Source organism: Pleurodeles waltl, chromosome 6, assembly GCF_031143425.1.
Source record: "Pleurodeles waltl isolate 20211129_DDA chromosome 6, aPleWal1.hap1.20221129, whole genome shotgun sequence".
NCBI lineage: Eukaryota > Metazoa > Chordata > Amphibia > Caudata > Salamandridae > Pleurodeles > Pleurodeles waltl.
This window is the reverse complement of record NC_090445.1, coordinates 278446467-278466636: the sequence shown is the minus strand read 5'-3', so window position 1 is coordinate 278466636 and position 20170 is coordinate 278446467. Positions and strand designations below refer to the sequence as shown.

Genomic DNA, 20170 nt, shown 5'->3' with positions numbered 1-20170 from the left:
GCTAACAGAAAAGCCAAGAGCAGCGCGATTATTTGGACTTAAGTGTATCTTTATAAACCTATTTCAAGTAAAACAAAACTGACCAACTGTGTGACCTTTTTCATTGGAACGTTTATATCCTCCCATGAGTAGAAACACTGTGACTACTAAGGTGCTGTGGTCTACTGTCACTGTGAAGTAGCACTGCTGCTGCGTAAACAGTTTATAAGCACCCACGTGCCAGACCGTTATGCACATTTGGTAGGTTATATAAGTCACCCACAAACAAACTGACCAGCTCAGACACGGAAAAAGCAAAGATATTTGTGAATTTTTTCAGAGACCTTTACAAGGTCGGAAAAGACCCTCACGAATGCAGCTCCTACAGGACCATAGCCTTCCTAAACCTTGATGCAAAACTTTACTCCACAATTCTCACGTCTCAACTAGAAGACATGCTACCAGATTTGGTCCAGCCGGACCAATCTGGGTTTGTTAAAGGACGCAACGCACAACAACATCTGTAGGGTGATCCATCTGATTGAGAAGGCTCATAAGAAATGGCCCCAGCCATTTTGTTGAGTCTAGACGCAGAGAAAGAGTTTGATCGGGTCGATTGGGCCTTCATGTCCCATGCTCTTTGACGATAAGGGTTTTGTGATCAATTTATTAAGATGATTAGAGCTAACTACATTGCACCTCAGTCCAGAATCTTGGTAAATGGTATAAATGCACCACCATTCCATTTGACAAGGGGGGCAAAACAGGGATGCTGCTTATCCCCCTTGTTGTTTGCACTTAGCGTAGAACCTTTGTCAGCATGTATTTGCTTGTCGCCCACCATTCACGGGATAACATTTGGGGCGACAGAGAATATGATTTAACTTTTTGTTGAAGATGTTCTCTTGACAATAACCGACTGAGGCTCCTTGCTTGCCTCCCTCCAGGACAAACTCTGGCTCTTTGAAAAGGTCAAAATTAACTTCACTAAATGATATATGTTGAACCTAAATATGCCACTACCAGAAACGGAAATGTTTGCAGCATCTACGGCCTTTCAGTGGGCGAGGAAGTAGACAACCTACTTAGGTATTAAAATGACACCAAGAATAGATGATCTCTTTCGGGCAAACTATCCTCAGTTGCTGGTGGGCATAAAAGAGGTTCTGAAAAGATGAACCCCGTCCTACATCTCATGGTTAGGGAGGATCAATGCCATAAAAATTACTATTTTAACCAGGGTTTTCAATCTATTTCAGTCTCCCCATCATTTTTCCCGACATTGCGTGCAATCTTCGTACGCTTCATTTGGCAGAAAAGCCGAGCTAGATTATAATATAAAGTGCTACAAATCCTGAGAAAATCGGGGGCCATGGGCTCCCAGACTTCCTGTTAAACTATAAAGCAGCCCAACTAAGAGTTATTACCAAGTAGTCACTTACAGCAACGAATAAGCACTGGTTACACATGGACCGTGCCATAGTGGGGAGGGTAATATGGGATTTACTTTGGAAGCCAAAATCTGACCACCCCCACAATGATTACTTTAGCACACCGACAAGAACTCTAAAAGTTTGGGATAAGGTGACTAAAACAACAGGCTGGCCGACCTTTCCCTCGCCACCTCGTAGATACATTACAACCCAGCCTTCCCGCTGGGCCTTTTGATGCGTGGAGGCAAGGAGGCTGCCTTACATTAGCCAACCTCTTTCACAATTGGGACATATTAACATTTGACAATTGCAAAAGACACTTTAATCTTCCCCACACAGAGTTTTACCATTATACACATTTGCGGCACGGGGCACTCAAACCTGAGAACCAACTAACAGTTGCACGTGAATTAACTACAGTTCAACAATTTGTCCGTCGGGCAGACCCATTTTGGGGGACTATAACATACCTCTACACCTTACTACGCTCACCCCAGTACGACCCCGACAACTCACCTTCTGGGAGCACACAATGGGAAACGACATTTCAGATACACAGTGGGATAAATTATATTGGGATGTTTTAAAATGCAATCGATCCATGGCCCTAAGAGAAGCCCATTATAAGATCATGTATGACTGGCATCTATACCCTAATAAATTTAACAAGATATTTCCTGATACCTCTGACCTTTGCTTACAGGGTGTGGGCTACAAGGGGATTTTCGTCACATAGTGTGGGATTGCCCCGTAATGCACCCTTTTTGGAAATTAAATCTTACACACATTAAAGATATATTATGCTACCCGATTCCACACACTGTGAGATTTGTCCTTTTGGGGCTATGGGACAACACACTCCAATACCAAACAAGTAGTAATAAGGCAATCCTTTGGCTCTGCCTGGGAGTGGCTAAAATGGCAATGCGTGGCTAAAATGGCAAAAGCGGTGGCCTGGAAAAAGAAGGGAGGCCCGGAGCTCACTCCGTGGCATGCTCGCCTTTGGTGGGCATCAACATTGGGGAGGATGGCAGGCATATTCAAATGCAAAAGGGAGCTTCTAGTATCATATCTATCTGTGAGGCCCCCGCTGTTCGGGCTTAAATTTGTTTCAGTTATAGAGAGTTGAGACTCATCTTTCTTGATTTTGTCCTTCTTTTGCTACAGGAGAACTTGAGACACGAGCTAAGGAATAGCCCTTAGAGACTTATTAATAAAGAGTTATTACACTATTACAGTGTATTAATACCAGATAACAGCTACTGAATTGCACCCAGCTACCGAAACCCACATTAGGTTTGTTTAGTTGAGTTTTGTCTGTGTTCTTTTTTATTCCCATTTAGTGAAAATGGTTGAAACATATAAAGAATGACGGTCGTGGGATGACATTCTTTGTCTCACTACATGTTGTGCACTGTTACTAGCTACCATGTTTAGACACGGGCAACTGAGATATGTTCTTACACTTTTCTGTACTGGCTTTCAACTTAATAAAAACAATTTTGACAAATTAAAGCTCAGCGAAGATAGGAGAAGTGAAAGCAAATAGTTTGGGGGCCTACACAAGAGTGCCAGGTCTAACACGTGGCATATTGGCTTTGCCAGTGCTTGTTTTAATTTTTAAACTAGTTTTTATAATGTGTACTAAAATATAAAAATATTGTAAAACAAAGCAGTGACTTTTTTTTTTTTTACATTTCAGGTTTCAAAGTGATTATCCAGAGGTGATGATTTTATGGCCTGAATCACATTCATTCAGTCGATTACCCCTTCACGTGTGCTAAATGTCTACCAGAAACCTGTCAGCGCAAGGCACTTTTGTGGAAACCTCACTGCTTTAGGAAGAGTAAATGGTCGCTGAGATGTGGAAGATTACTTGGTATATTTTTTTGGCATCTTTTTTCAGCTGTCTTATGTATGACTGACCATGCATACTGATGTGGTGCGCCCAGATGGAGCTGGTACTAAATAAATAATAATTCAGATTTTCCTCATCTTATAAGATTGGTGACACAATGTGCATGTTGTCATCCATGTATGCTGTTTCTTATGCCCTTCTAGAATAGAGCCCCAAACATTGGACTCTGTAAAGCTTTTCTGTTGTTCGTCTTCCAGTTGTATTGTAATTAAAACATGTTTGGTTTCAATCAGCTGGAATTATTTGTGGTGGTTTCCACTGTCTGCTTCCACTGGATCTTATTCTCCTCTATTGTCTCCGAAAAAGTTTTGATTTTGGTAATATGAAATACCCATGTCACCAAACACTGTAAAGATAAACGGATCTGTGTATCACCAATACAGTACAGAGATCTAGTCAGAAGAATGCAAGGATCAATATTTTAAACAAAACCAGTTAGCTTTCAATAGTGAATTTAGAATTACCTCTTGTGGATTATGTGACATGCCACTGTCTGATATCAGAGTCTGTAGAATAAGGGACATCCCAAAACTATAAACAGTTAAACATATTTTTTTAATGAAAGCTTGTTGAATATTTTAAGTGCTCAGGAGATGGTTACGTACAAAGTGGGGTATAAGTGGAGTCTTTTGTGAGTTGAGCATATTTTGTGCTGCTTACAGTCTTAAGGTGGGGCTCTGCAGTCCAAAAACACTAATTACCACCCCGTTTTGAAAGAAATACTACAATTGCTTACAATGTTGTGGATTTCACTGAATATGTAGGGCAGGACTTCCTATGTAAAAATCCACAATTCTAATCATCATGACTAAGGACTGAAGCGTGGCAATCCCCAGTCATGTATCAGCAGGAGTGCAAAGTCTTAGAAATCACTTATGACCTTTTGTTGTACTTGGCAAAATACAATGCTATTTATACTATTCCTTAAGATTAAACAATTAGGTTCACAAACATTATGCTTAGCATACACCTACAAGTACTGCTTCTACACCAAGTTCATAGAGGCCAATCCCTGCAGATAATATTTCACAGCAAAGCACATCTGACTGATTAATTAACTAATTTACATAACGAGCGCAGCATACACCACCTCAGTGGATTTTAAGCACTAAAACTACAGCAAGGCAAACTAAAGAAAAAACACAAGAAACTGCAATATCCAGAGAACAGCAACATCATTTCATTAAACAGGAGCATTTTAACTGCTTTCCTGAAGGACAGATAGTTGGAAACTTGTCTTATGGTCGTGGAAAGGTCATTTCACAATTTGGCAGCCTAGTAGTGGAAAGGATCAACCCACACTGTGCCTATTCATGAGATGTGCAGTAAGGGCAGCCCTGATGATTTTAACGATCTTTCAAGGCAATAGTACTTCAACTCACAATAGGCATTCACCAATTAGAATGACCATATAATGGCTTTTTAAACAGCATATTTCTGTTATTGCGTTTATATCTTATGTTTTACTCTTCTTGTTTTGTTCTGGATTCCACCAATAAACAATCTGTAACACCTTGTAATAGATCACCTAGGCAATCATATATTTGTTGAAAGCAACTGTAAGATCCTCCATGAAAAAACTGCTGTTCAGACTACTGTACGCCACTTCATTTACCTGTATACACACTACAATGTCATTAATTAATATATATATGTTCAGAACCGATCAAATAGATCCAAACAAAAAAAATAGTGCTTCATCTCACAAGCTCCCTAATGGCTACCATCCTTATAGAATGTTTTAGGTCTCCAGCACAGTAGCCTGCTTGAATGCAGATGGCTTCTTGCTGCTGATATTCGGTCAAATTTCTTTAGATTAAAGACCAGCTTCTCTGTATAGTTCAGAATAAACTGGAGTCTTTCCACTTAAGCCTGAGGAAGGCCTTGGTAAAGGATACTGCAATATCTCGATCCGGACATAATGCAGATGATGCTATTGGCACCCACTACTTCTTAACGAGACAAGGAAGAATTGTCCTAAAGGCATTTAGTATGGTGAAGCAGATCAAGATCCAGTTCAAGGAATTTTACCTTTAACTGAGGGCTTGGGGGCCACCCATGAAGTTGGTCCATGAACAGTTATTTCAACTGAGTCACTACCCAAAAAATAAACATTTTCTTTTGCCAGCATTTAGCTCTAGAGGTGGTTCAGCAGTGGACGGACAACAGCTTTTAAAAGCGACAGGTGGCCATGTTGCAGAAAAGGATGTTTGATGACCCAGCTAGATTAAGAAGTGTGTGTCATCCACGTATGAAAGTGGTTGACAGTTGAAAGAATAAACAATGGGTAATAGGGGCTGGCCATACAGGTTGAAGAGACAGGGTTATAGCAAGAAGCCCTGCAGCACAATGTCATTTTACTGTTTGCAAAGAGACCTAAACGTAGCTGGTCTCAAGGGTTAGTGGCATCCACCCAAAAATGATCTAAGACAATTCCAAACTGTGACCTTGATCCCCACCTCGGTAAGTCTACATAATTATACTTGATTGTCTTCAGTATCAAAAGCAACAGACAGATCTACTAAGATCAGTGCAACTGCAACGTCTTCAATCAGAATAAATACAATATGATCTGTCAAAGATCTACACGCAGATTCTGTGCCTCTAATGGGTTGGAAGCCCATCGACCAGTCCAATATTTTTCCCTTTTCAGTATATAATCAACTGGAAGACAGAAAAGTCCCTTTCTATTCTCACATGGGTGTAAATGACAAAGGAAGCAGCATCAACTATGGTTAAGTGATAACAACCAGTTGTTGTTAATCTTGAAATCAATCCAAAATATTGTTAAGTCTATTTGTTACCCAAAACAACCTCTTAGCAGGATGGTTGTGGACGAAAGGTGACATAGTGTACAACATTATATTATGTGGATCCAAAACTATATGTTACTACAACAGTACTATCAACGCCAATGTCATTGGTGATGTCAAACATGATGCCATCAATTATATCATTTTAGATGCCGTCAATGATGTCTCTTCAGATTTTGATGTCATATGTGAGGTCAAGACAAACTTGAGTTATGGATTGCAAGATTAGTACAACTGGTGAATTTCTGTAGTGTTTAGATTGTGCATTCAAACTATAACATCACTGTATTATTTGCTAGGTTTTTTATAAACATACATTATGGACTTCTGAGCAGAGACAATCATAACATAGCCTTAACATTTCGTGATTTAAAATAACATGTTAAGTGGAGCAAATGTGGGATGAAATTAGAATACTAAATTACAAAGTTAAAGTCCTATGTTTTGTCATAACAGCTGAATGTTCTGGATCTTTTGGACCTAGCTCAAATTCTAAACCTACACTCATACACTCCATGAACCATGCAATGAGATCGCACTCCATGTTGCCTTAAATAACTACAGGACACAGTCACAAAAACTCAGATCAAAGGCCATATGAAATTGGTGTTTGTTGTATAGAAGGTAGATGTAGTATGTCATCCAACAATTAAATAACTGAAGAACAATTTGTTAAGATAAAATGAAGCATTAAAATATATTTTAAACAACCTCCGAAATTCATTTAAACCACAGTGCAGTTTTGGTCACCACATAAAACTGAAAAACTCTGAAGCTGCCCAGTTATGTTTAGGTACACAAACATAACTATAACACGTGCCATGAAAACCATAACTTGTGCTCCAGAAGTACACTGCTCATGACCTCACAAAATATATATAAATAAATAAAAGGATGACTTAACAACACAACTTAATTAAAAAAACATAACCAAACAAATGAATTACTCTGGAAAAACTTTGAGGATAAATTACTTATCTTTAATACTAGTTGTTGAGACAGAAAAGTCCCCTGCACATTGATGGACATGCATTACTGCCCTGAGTGCTGTAGCTAGATATATGAACCCCTTCCCCGGTAAGGATATTTGGTCATTCGCAAACATGGATCATGCGTGGGGGGGCCTGTCTCAAGGTAATATGGTCTTTTTAGACCAGGAGGGGCGCCAGTCACTACCCCCACAGTGGTAGAGGGCTACTGCCCTTAACTAAAATGAACAAACACAAGTCCAGTGGTTGCAGCATACCAATTTTGTGTTTAGTAGGAATTAGTAGTGCAAACAGGCCCTTTTACTTGTGTCATAAGAGTGGTGCATACTCATGTAAAGTTCAGCAACTGTGTACTTAGCCCACCCTTGGCCAGCATAAATTGTGTATAGTGACAGCTTGTGATACTTTTATGTGCGTGCTGAAATGTATATGTGACTGTGCAAGATACATGACATAGAGGCCTATATGTTCCATTTTGGATGGCCAGGAACTTGAAAGGGTAGAGTAGGTGAGCACTGCAACCCCTAGACAGATGTGGATTGCTGACATTTCTTATGCTCTGTGCACATTGTTAGAGATATAGTGAAACTGATCAGGCCTACACTGTGGTCTGTGAAAACTTGATAGACTGGAAGGATTAGGCCTGTAAATCTTTTTTAGGCATATTTCAGTAGAGGCTGGCTGGTAACTTCCTTGAGAGCTACAAGTGTGAAAGGGGAGGTATTGTCTGGTCCAGAGTACACCCTCCCAATAGGTCGTAAAGCAATACTATCAAAGTACACTCTTCGGATATATTGGACACCACGCAACAAATTAGGTGGGGAGTCACCAGGTCATCAAAACACATTAGTTTGTTAGAAGCAAGTGCCCTTACTCACCAATAGGTGACATGATTTATCATCCGGCATTGCTCGTTGTCAGGCCAGCACTGCAATGCCTGACGGGCCTCGAAGGAGCACTCTCTGCCGGAGATCTTTTGCTCATGGTTACCGGGAAAAAGTGAGATGTGGGGAGGACTAGAACAAGTGTAGTTAAAATTGACTATAAGTGCCAGATTGATAAATTTTATCCCACTCAACATTATTTGGGACCTATCTCCAGGTAAAATCAATCAGGGAAAGTGCCAGGTATAACGACCTACTTTCCTCAAAGGGGAAGATCTGCATTGATTGGGTTTTTCATGATGAGCTTGCTGTCCAGGATGATGCCAATGTTGCAAGCCTGGTCTATCAGAGTGGGTGCTGCCCCTAGTTCGGTAGTCCACCAGAAGTTGTTCTATGGGATGTGTTGTTCCTGAAGATCACCACTTCTCTTTAGTCTGTGTTGAGTTTTAGGCACTTGTTATTCATCCAGTCTTTGTGGTGGAGGGGCCCTCTGATAGTGAGAGGATGAGCAGGGTGTCGTCTGCATAGGATATGCTGTTCATTCTGTGGGTTCCGCCAATGTTGACCAAGGGGGTCATGTAAAGGATGAACAGTGTAAGGCTGAGGGACGAGCGCTGGGGGACCCCGCAGATGATGTTCTTAGGTTCCAAGGTGAAAGGTGGATTCTCTGGGTTCTTCCGGTGAGGAAGGATGCTATCAAGAGGCTGCTTTTCAGGTAGTGTGTAGCAAAGCTTAATGCAAAGTACAATACATTGAGAAATGGTCCAATTCTGCAACACCTTGCCCTTTTTTAGCTCTGTGTTGCATTTTCACATTACTACCATTTGAATACAGCAATAAATACTTTATACATTGCCCTCAAGTTAAGACAGATTACTGTGTGCTACCAGAGTGTTAAGCACAGGCTTATCTAGTGACTTCTGTGGTTCACCCTGATACGGACTCTGGTTATTATTTGAGGTGGGATCTCACTGTCCTCAACTAATACTCCAATTTCTTACAATACATCGGAAAATCTGTGCTAAGGATACTATCTAGTCCCATGATTTTTGTAAAGCCTGCTATTTTCCCCAGTGCATAATTGTATAGTGTACAATTATGTACCATTGCGTGGCAGTCAATGTGCAAATGCACATTTTTCGTCTCTTTCTGACTACCAGGAAAAACATTTTCCCAAGAAAAAAACCCTTCCTGTACACCCTTACCACTTAGGTGGGTGACCCGTTTCACTTCCAACCCAGTTAGGTGAGTTATTCTAGGGCAATGTAAATCTGTGACCGTTTCTAGGCTAGGAAAGGGTAGGACAAGATTTTGTGATCCTACAAACTTGTGGCACACCACAAATTGTTCCTCCCTTTCCCCACCCTTTGGTTGGGGTTTACTAATACACGATTTTACATACTTGAAGTTGAGAGTTACTGCATATTAAAGACATTTACGCTTGCCAGGTACTCTTTTGTTGCTGTTGAAGGCCTACAGCTATAAATGGCTTTGTAAATGGAAAACACGGTTATGTAAAAAGGTTTACAATGTCCTGATTTCAGTTTTCAGGATTTCTTTTTCACTGTTTTCCCGATTATGGTCCTATATTTCGAGGTCAGGTGTTTTATCGCTATGAAACCGTTTTTGCATAGCTGTACGAAATAAGAAAATCGAAATCGTGATCATTATAGGAAGCCAGGAGGTCTCAACAATGGTAGTAGCTGGTGTGAGGAAAAAGTCAAATAGACACTGCTGCTTAAAAAGTGTTACATAGTTTTAAGTATCTATAGGTCAAATATGGCAGGAGCCTTCTTCTTTAAAAAAACAAAGAAACCTAGTTGAGAAGGTTTAGACACCGGAAGCTATAAACAACATGCTTCTGCATTTTTGATTTCATCATAATCAGTCTTTTAAATACTCCTCCTTATTCAGGTGGGGTGGGTCCACAAAGTACTCTCTGGCCAGAGTCTGAAGTCCCCTAGTTTTTTGATTACAGCAAACACGATCAAATGTAATAACTGACAGCGACTGATCGTGAAATTTCAGGACAAAATAGCAGGAGAAAGAGCAAATAAATTAAGAAACCTTACATCATCCAGCAGTTTTCCCTCCACTCTGAGCTCCCACGAAGCAACCTTTTCCGTTTCATCTCCCTCGGGCTTGCCTGGAGCAAAGGTGTTTGAGATATAGATTCTAAGCTTGCGCTTTTGCTGTGGATTTTGCAGAAATAAAGACATAATAAGCAAGACGATAGTCAGATAAAAAGGACTGCTACATGTTTACTGGCACGTTCTGATTTTCCTACTTGTATTGCACACAAAAACATCTCTAAATAGTTGACTGAATGGCTAAGACAATAGGTTTCCCAGGTGGTAACGTTCGGCTTTGCCAAGGCTTGTTTATAACATGATACACAGTCCAAATTTATAATTTCTCATCACAAACTTAAGCAAAGGCAGAAAGCAAAGTCGTATTTGTTTTTTAACAGCACTTCGTAAAGTATTTCTTTCTATCAATGATATATGCTGTTATTATGCATAAGCATTTCCATACTTGTGGGGGTTGTTTAATGGTTTCAGTAGTGGTACTTTTAGGTATCCATTCGGTAGGCAATTTGCCACTTATTGCCATGTTTGTTGTATGAATTGGTGTAATATTGTACTGTGATATTATTGTATTTACTATTTTTCTTAGCGCAATACTTAACGACATAAAAAGCTATTCATGCTCAAATCCCATCTTTAGGAAGCTGCCTAGTGTCCCACATAGTCCACCGGAGTATCCTTTGTAATGTTTTCTTCCCACACATTCTAAACCAGAAAATCCAAAGGTTAAATTAATTGCAGAAGCCATGGCTGATTCACATCAGTTGGTTGAAAAATATAGGGACGACGTTGGTTTAAATGACTTTCCTGAATTGTTGGTTCAGCTGCTGAATTTTTCCACTAAGTTCCTTCGATGGATCTTTCTTAAAAAGAGTGCACTCTTTGATATTACTCATATTGACAGTTATTTTCCCCACCTTGTCCGCAGGACTACTTACAGAGCTGCTGTTGGTCGCCAGTCTCTTGACTACAAACATTCCATTCAATGACAAGTTAAATCGTACATATTTTTCTGTTATAACAATTCATAAATATCGGACAAGATGACATTTTAAAAATTCACAATTTCTTTTGACATCAGTAAGTGAAGACAAATGTGAACCTAGGGCATCTAAGACTGGGTTATTCTTTGCCATGAAACCAAATAATATATGGGATAAAGTACCCTCTGCCGCACAATATAATGACATAGCAAGTCAGTGAAGAATTATATGACCATATAGAGGAACATGGCTGTATACCTAGTTTCTTTAGAGTTATGGAACTCCGAGGTGACTTGTAATATCCTTAGCATGAATGGCTTGATGTATCTTATTCCTTATATTACATGGACACACCATTACCTTTAAAGCAAAACACTTAAACCTTTGATGTGTGCTCTTTCATAAGAAAGAGAGAACAAGTTCGCAAACATAAAGAATAACAGTAGAATATCTTGTGCAAAACGAAACATCATAAAAGCTGTTAGATATTTGTTGGAAAAAAAGTTACAACAGGTTACATACATGTCAGTTTTTTGTTTTTTTTTAAAGCGCAGTAGCTTTGGAATGTGTGCAAACATGCAGAAAGATTCTAACTGCCTTAGGAGAGCAACAAAAAATATGATGGCATAAATGTCCTTTTTCGGTTGGTCACTGTACAGCTATCAAAAATGAGCAGAATAAACAAATGCCATGTTTCGATTTATGTTCTGTGATCTGACCTGCCTTTTCCTTTGGCTGGTTCTGGCAGCGAGCTTTGTGACATCAGAACTTGACTGTAATTATTACATTCTTGCTTTGACGTCATTTCTTTATAACCGGCAACTGGAAGAAAGACACTGGAGCAGTCGTAACGAACGCTGAGAGGAATACCATTAGGTATTTAGCAGAATGAGGGATTCGAAATCAGAGCATCTTGTAAAAGATGTGAACTGAACAGGAGATGTGAGCAGACAAATGTTTGCTAGTGAGGGCTTAATGAAAAATAACAGACAACAATAAAACAAAGTTTACTGGCTTTAAGGAAGATGTGTAAGATAGTGTTGTTTTCAAAAGAAAACAGTTTGGAGCAGATTAATCATGACTTTGCGCCGCCACCGCAAAATCACATAAAGTGACACTAAGGGCCAGATGTACCAAAGGATTTTACCCATTCTGTGTCTATGGGAAAATGCTTTAGTACATATGGCCCTAAGCGATGTAAGGTCCTGAAGAACGAGTTACTTACCTTCGGTAACGACTTTTCTGGTGGATACATTAGCTACCTGTGGATTCCTCACCTAATGAATACTCCCATGGCGCCAGCATTCGACGGAAATCTTCTTACTAGTCTCTGCACGTCGACGAGGACGTCACTCTAGCCCACGCCGACGTCATTACCAATCATTTTTTACGTGCATGAGAACAACCAGGCAATGCAATGAAAGAGCAAGGCAACATCCCATTACATTGTAAAAATACACAACATTGCATGAATAACTGTAAATCTTTTATATATATATATAACTCTCTCTTTTTAAAATATATATACACAAAGATATATACATATATACATATATATAAATATAATATATACAACATCTATTGCACCCTCAAAGACCAAGAGGAGCGTACTCAAGGATTACTTGGTAAGACCAGAAAGGCAACGGGGAGGCGGGTGGGACCGTGAGGAATCCACAGGTAGCTAATGTATCCACCAGAAAAGTCGTTACCGAAGGTAAGTAACTCGTTCTTCTGATGGATACAACTACCTGTGGATTCCTCACCTAATGAATAGAGTCCCAAAGCAGTACCACGCCCGGCGGTGGGTGCCTAAATGGTCAAACCAAGAAATCCTGCAGCACTGACCGTGCAAAATGGCCGTCCCTTCTAACCTCAGAATCCAAACAGTAATGTTTTGCAAAAGTGTGAAGGGACGACCAAGTTGCGGCCTTGCAGATGTCGACCACAGGAAAACCTCTGGCCAAGGCCGAAGTGGCCGACTTAGCTCTGGTGGAATGAGCTCTAATGCCCTCAGGAGGATCCTTCTTTGCCAAAGAGTAACAGATTTTAATGCAAAGAACAACCCACCTGGATAGTGTTCTCTTGTGGACTGCCTTTCCTCTCCTCTTGCCCACGTATCCAATAAACAGCTGATCCTCCAGCCTGAAATCCTTTGTTCTATCAATAAAGAAGCTCAACGCCCTCTTTGGGTCCAGACGGTGCAGTCTTTCTTCCTCTTTGGAAGGATGAGGCGGAGGATAGAACGTGGACAAAGTAATTGCCTGAGCCAAATGGAAAGGTGAAACAACCTTCGGGAGGAAAGCAGCCTTGGTCCTCAACACCACCTTATTCCCATAAAAAGTTGTATAAGGGGGCTTTACTGATAAGGCCTGCAACTCACTCACTCTCCTTGCTGATGTTATAGCTATCAGGAAGACTGTTTTTAAAACCAAATACCTTAAGGGGCAAGAATGCATAGGTTCAAAAGGGGACCCCATAAGGAAAGTCAGGACCAAGGACAAATCCCATTGCGGCATAACGAATGGCTTTGGAGGATATTTATTTAGAAGACCTTTCAAGAATCTGATAACAATAGGGGATTTAAATAAAGATGGTTGGTCTGGAAGACATATGAAGGCTGACAAGGCCGATAAATAACCCTTAATGGTAGCCACTGCACAACCTTTCTGCGCTAGAGACAGAGCAAAAGACAAAACGTCCGATAGATGAGCATGCAAAGGATCAATCTGCCTCTCTCCACACCACGCAACAAATCTAGACCATCTATTGGCGTAGATAGATTTAGTGGAGTGTCGCCTGGCCGCTAATATAACATCCACTACCTCAGGCGGGAGAGAGAAGGAACTCAGGTTGCCCCGTTCAATCTCCAGCCATGTAGGTGCAGACTCTGGAGGTTGGGGTGTAAAACCTGCCCCTGCGACTGCGAGAGGAGGTCTGCCCTGAAAGGGAGACGGAGCGGAGGGCACATTGAGAGTTGGAGAAGGTCGGAGTACCATACCCTCCTTGGCCAATCCGGAGCTATTAGGATGACTAGAGCCCGGTCCTGGCGAATCTTCCTCAATACTCGAGGAATCAAGGGTATGGGAGGAAACGCGTAAAGCAACTGGCCGCACCAGGTTATTTGAAACGCGTCCCCCAACGCTCCCTGCATCGGAGGCTGCAGAATAACGGACAATGCGCGTTCTCTCGAGTGGCAAACAGATCTACCCGAGGAAACCCCCCCCCCTCTGGAAGATTAAACGGACTTGATCTGGATGGAGACGCCACTCGTGGTCTGCCGAGAATTGGCGACTGAGACTGTCCGCACGCACGTTCAAGACTCCGGCCAGATGGTTTGCTATCAAGCAAATCTGATGGTCCTTTGCCCAGGACCATAGTCGAAGAGCTTCTCTGCAGAGAAGGTACGACCCCACTCCTCCCTGCTTGTTTATGTACCACATCGTGGTAGTATTGTCCGTTAGGACCTGTACCGACTGACCACGAAGGGAAGGGAGGAAGGCCTTGAGAGCCAGACGTACAGCCCGTAACAGATTGATGTGAAACATCTGTTCCTCTGGAGACCAAAGACCTTTGATCTCCAGATCCCCCAGATGAGCTCCCCACCCTAGAGTGGAAGCATCCGTTATGACTGTGGCCATTGGTGGCGACTGCTGGAACGGCTTTCCTTGTGAAAGATTGTTGCTTGCAATCCACCACTTCAAATCCACAGCAGCATCTCTGGAGATCTTGACAGTACTCTCTAGATCCCCTTTGTGTTGAGACCACTGCCTTCGGAGGCACCACTGAAGAGCCCTCATGTGCCAGCGAGCATGCGTGACCAACAGAATGCAGGAGGCAAACAGACCGAGCAGACGAAGGACCTTGAGGACTGGAACTACCGCTCCATTTCAAAACATTGGAACCAAATCCTGAATATCTTGAATCCGCTGAGGCGGAGGAAAGGCCCGACCCAATGTTGTATCCAGTACTGCCCCTATGAACAGGAGGCGCTGAGAGGGCTCTAGGTGAGATTTGGGCTCGTTCACCGAAAAACCCAGGTCGAACAACAACTGGGTTGTTGACTGCAGATGATGCGACACAAGCTCCGGGGACTTGGCTTTGATCAACCAGTCGTCCAAGTAAGGGAATACTGCTATCCCCTTCCTTCTGAGTTCTGCCGCCACCACCGACATCACCTTCGTGAAGACTCGAGGTGCTGAAGTAAGACCAAACGGAAGGACCGCAAACTGATAGTGCTGCGATCCCACCACAAACCGGAGATACTTCCTGTGTGACTTGAGTATCGGGATATGAAAGTAAGCATCCTGCAAGTCGACAGACACCATCCAGTCTTCCTTGTTCAACGCCAAAAGCACCTGTGCTAGGGTCAGCATCTTGAACTTTTCCTGCTTGAGGAACCAATTCAAGATCCTCAGGTCCAGGATTGGTCTCAAACGACCATCCTTCTTGGGAATCAGGAAATACCTTGAGTAACATCCTCGAACCCTTTCCTGCTCTGGGACCAACTCCACCGCGCCCTTTGAAAGGAGGGCTTGTACCTCCTGTTCTAGCAACAGGAGGTGTTCTTCTGAACAATAAGAAGGGCGGGGCGGGATGAGGGGCGGGAACTCCCGAAAGGGAAGGGTGTAGCCTTTTCCCACAATACTGAGAACCCAAGTGTCCGTTGTAACAGTCTTCCATTTGGTGAGAAAATGCTGTAATCTTCCCCCTACAGGAGAGGAGTGAGTGGGAAATGGTGGAAGCCTAAGGCTGCTTCCCCTGCTGCACCCCGCCAGAGGATGAGGAAGAGGCACAGTGCTGCTGAGAGGCTCCTCTGGTGCGGACCCTACCTCTCCCTCTAATAGATCTATAGGGATGGGAAGAGGCAGGTTGCTGATATCTTCCCCGAAAGGAAGAGGAGGAAGAGCCACGCCCAAATCCACGAAACCACCTGAAAAATCTGGAAGAGGCCGTGGAAGAAGGAGCTTGGAGCCCTAACGACTTAGCCGTGGCCCTGCTCTCCTTAAAACGTTCCAAGGCCGAATCAGCCTTGGCTCCAAACAGTTTGTCCCCATCAAACGGGAGATCCAACAATGTGGACTGTACATCCGCAGAAAAGCCCGAGTTACGGAGCCAGGCCTGCCTCCTTGCCACCACAGTTGTGCCCATTGCTCTGGCTACCGAGTCGGTCGTATCCAGGGGTCGCAGCAGCCTGGGCATTTGAAACAACATCCAAAAGACCCTCGGGAAGCTCTGTAAATGATGAGGAAATGTCATCCATCAGAGCATGAATATACCTCCCCAGGATACAGGTTGCGTTGGTGGCCTTCAACGCCAGACTGCAGGACGAAAAAATCTTCTTGGACTGCGCCTCTAGTTTCTTTGAATCTTTGTCCCCAGGCACCGTCGGGAAAGAACCAGGCGCTGACTTGGATGAACAGGAGGCCTGCACCACCAAGCTCTCCGGCGTAGGGTGCCTAGACAGAAAACCAGGGTCAGTCGGAGCCGCCCGATACCTCCTGGCCACGGCTCTGTGAACTGCTGGGGAAGATGCCGGCCTCTTCCACACCTCTAAAACCGGATCCAGCAGAGCGTCATTAAATGGCAAAAGAGGCTCCGCCGCAGCTGAGGCCGGATGTAGCACCTCTGTTAGAAGGTTTTGTTTAGCCTCCACCAACGGCAAAGGCAGGTCCAAAAAACTAGCTGCCTTCCGTACCACTGCGTGAAAGGAAGCAGCCTCCTCAGTATATTCTCCCGGGGACGAAAGATCCCACTCAGGGGAAGTGTCCAGCCCACTGGCCGACTCCAGACCACGCAGCCCATCACCCGAGTCCTCTAGCTCTCCTTCCTCCAGGGCTCGTTGGTACTCCTGCTCCTCTAATACACGGAGAGCACGTCTCTTCGAATGAAGCCGTTGTTCAATACGCGGAGTCGACAATGCCTCCGCCGAAGATCGGCGCCGATCTTCAGAAGCCACCGACGCCGCGTCCGGCGCCACAGGTAACTTCGGCGCCGACGAAAGAGCAGTCGAAGCAGATGGACCCACCGGAGTCACAGGCCGAAATCCCGACGTCGACGGGATGGAAATCCCCGGGGCCAATCCCTCTGAAGCCACCGGAGCGGCCACCGGCGCCGACACTGGCGCCGAGCCCACGTTCCCAAAAGGGAGAAAGGGCATAAAGGGTGCCAGCCGAAGAGGCGCAGGATCACCCAATGAAAAGGCCAAAGGCCCAGCCGGAGCACCCCCTGGAGCCATCTGTTGGAAGATGGCATACATCGCATTCAAGAATGCGGAACTATCGGCTCCAGGGGTGGGAAAAGCCGGATACTGGGGTGCCTGTCTCGGAGGCGACCCCGACGCCGGCCTCGACGTCTGCAACGCCGGAGAAAACACCTGAGGCTCCAATACCTCAATCACCGACACCTGTCCAGGTGAAGTTGGAGACGCCGGAGAGGGCAACGGCGTCGAAGGATGCGGCGTAACCGTGGGACTGATCTCCCATGTCCTTCGGCGCCGATCCGAAGACCTGGAACGAGTCTCCTTTGAATGACGCCGAGATTCTCTACGGCGCCGGGAGTCTCGATGACGCCGATGTCTTGGTGAAGAAGACTTCTTGTGATGCTTCTCCTTCGATTTCGCCATAAACAGCTTCGCCTCACGTTCCTTGAGGGCCTTTGGATTCATGTGCTGGCATGAATCACAAGTCGAGACGTCGTGGTCGGAGCTCAAACACCAAAGGCAATCGGAATGAGGATCCGTCACTGACATCTTGCCTCCACACTCACGACAAGGCTTGAATCCAGACTTTCTCTGCGACATTATTACCACAGCGAAAGACTACGCAGCAAAAATACACTGTAACCACAAAAGTAACAGTTGCTCCCTCGAAGATAACCGTTTCGAATGCACGGAAAAAAGGGAACTGACGTCGGCACGTCGTCGAGGACCTCTTATTGCCTGTATGACGTCAGACGGCGTCGCGTGGGCTAGAGTGACGTCCTCGTCGACGTGCAGAGACTAGTAAGAAGATTTCCGTCGAATGCTGGCGCCATGGGAGTATTCATTAGGTGAGGAATCCACAGGTAGTTGTATCCATCAGAAAGGGTCTTTACTTTCCAGCATAATTGTTTTCTGAGCTGCAAATCAAGCCCCGCTTTCCCCCTAGATAATGGGCTGAGGCAGGGATCCCCCTGGATAATGGGCTGAGGCAGGGATGTGTTCTGGCACCTGTGTTGTTTTTTGTTTCTTGCAGCCCTCCAAGGTACCTTGGCCAATACTAACTCCTCATGCCAAAAAAGGGGGGTTAGACATATTTCATGCCTCCTCTGCGCAGGTGACCTGGACATTCTTGACTTGACTTAGATAGGCCTTCATAATAAATTGCTCACATTTAATAACTATTGTGAGGCAAATAACTTGAAGGTCAACCTGAGAAAAAACAACATTTATGATGTTTTGGAAAAATATTAAACTGTTTAACTGGTCACTGGGGAGCAGGAAGATGGTCACATCTTTAAAAAAAAAAATTTTTTTGCTGCAGATGGGATCACGTTACACAAATCAATCGAACATAAATCTTACAACGTAAAGCAACACTTGACCTTGTAATATTATCTATAAATCGATTTTAGGAACTTTCATACGTTCCAATACCCTTGTCTCAGAAGTATCTAAACCACTATGTCCATGAGAAAAATCTTGTAACTTGATCCCAGCTTCCGCCCACAAACCTACTCCTTCTCTGAATTATTCATCTTCCCCCATATGCCCTGGTATCTTCAAAATGCTCCAATCCGTTGGGGATACAATATTTCTTTTGCCTGTGTTGCCTCCATTTTTGCCTGCCATGCCGCATACGTGGGGGGCACTGGTGAGGTACACGCCTGGAGAATCAGTGATTTGGCAATCAAAGTGCCCACAAATATTATATGTCTAGAAGAGTTGGGCAAATTTGTGCTTTGTGTAATACCCCATAATGCCACTAATGGGCTAGGGGCTAGCTCGTACGATATCATGGTACTGATCTTTTGAAAAATCGCCTCCCAATATCCTACCAGGTGGATGCATGCAAAGCACATATGGAGCCAATCCCCCTGGGTCTTTTGGCAACGTGGACACCGACCTGATGCCTCCGGGTGCATTTCCTTGATTCTGGAGGGGGTGTAATAAAGCAACCATTTGGAATACAGATCGATTTTTTAAAAAAAAAACCACTAAGTGCTTTTTGAGACACCTTGTCGTATTTTCGCCATTGCTGCATTCCTATTTTAAACCAGGTAATACTTTCTAGTCTAACCAAATGTTGGGAGATTGCCTTGTTTGAGTGCCCACCCTGAAGTGTCTCATACCATCTGCCAATGCCTACTTGATTTTTATAGAAAGCCTAACCAATAGCTTCATTAGGGCTATCTATTACTTTTTCCGTTGTTTGTAAGAAGTGTTGGATTTGACAGTAAGAAAATTTAAAATTTTCTGGGATGTCCCTTTGTCCCATTACACATTGTGCCCATGTTTTGATATGGTCCCCTGTATAAAAATCCGCTAGGGTCCTGATCCCTACTTCCTCCCATGCCTGAAATCTCGTAGATTAAGTTTGAAGCCTATCATTCATACATCCCTAACTCGGATTATCGGGTGGGTCTTATGAATTTGGTACTTTGCCAGTATTTGTAGAATACTAAACTGCAACATTACCGCCAATTTATATCTTACCCATTTTGGTAAGCAGGGAATTTTAAGAAATCGAGAAAGCTGCATGTGTGTTTCTGCCAGCATCTGATTAAGTTAAAAATTAAGATTTGCGCAGCCCTTGAAGCCTAATCAAGTATAGTAGCCTCGTAATAAATTTGAAAATTGGGGAGTGCCAGACCCCCATCTTCCACTGTAAAAGTTAGTTTTTCTAACTGTAACTGAGGTTTCTTGTGGTTCCATATGAACTGTCAGATTAGTAGATCCAACTTGTGAAAAAACTTTTAAGGAACTCTCAGTACTACACTAGAGAAAACAAAAACTAACCATGGAAGAATCATCATTTTGATCAGTGCAGTCCTTCCTATAATCGTCATGGTAGATTCCTGCCATTGCAAGAGTAATCCTTGAATCTT

General features: G+C 43.4%; 1 protein-coding gene across 1 annotated transcript in view; it reads right to left on the bottom strand.

Moving 5' to 3' along the window:
* SMARCD2 (SWI/SNF related BAF chromatin remodeling complex subunit D2) overlaps window positions 1-20170 on the bottom strand; it is a 631810-nt gene that overhangs the window by 384728 nt on the left and 226912 nt on the right. Inside the window, exon 5 of the mRNA XM_069238057.1 lies at window positions 10089-10208. Coding sequence (XP_069094158.1) covers window positions 10089-10208 — 120 coding nt within the window. The remainder of the gene's footprint in view (window positions 1-10088; window positions 10209-20170) is intronic.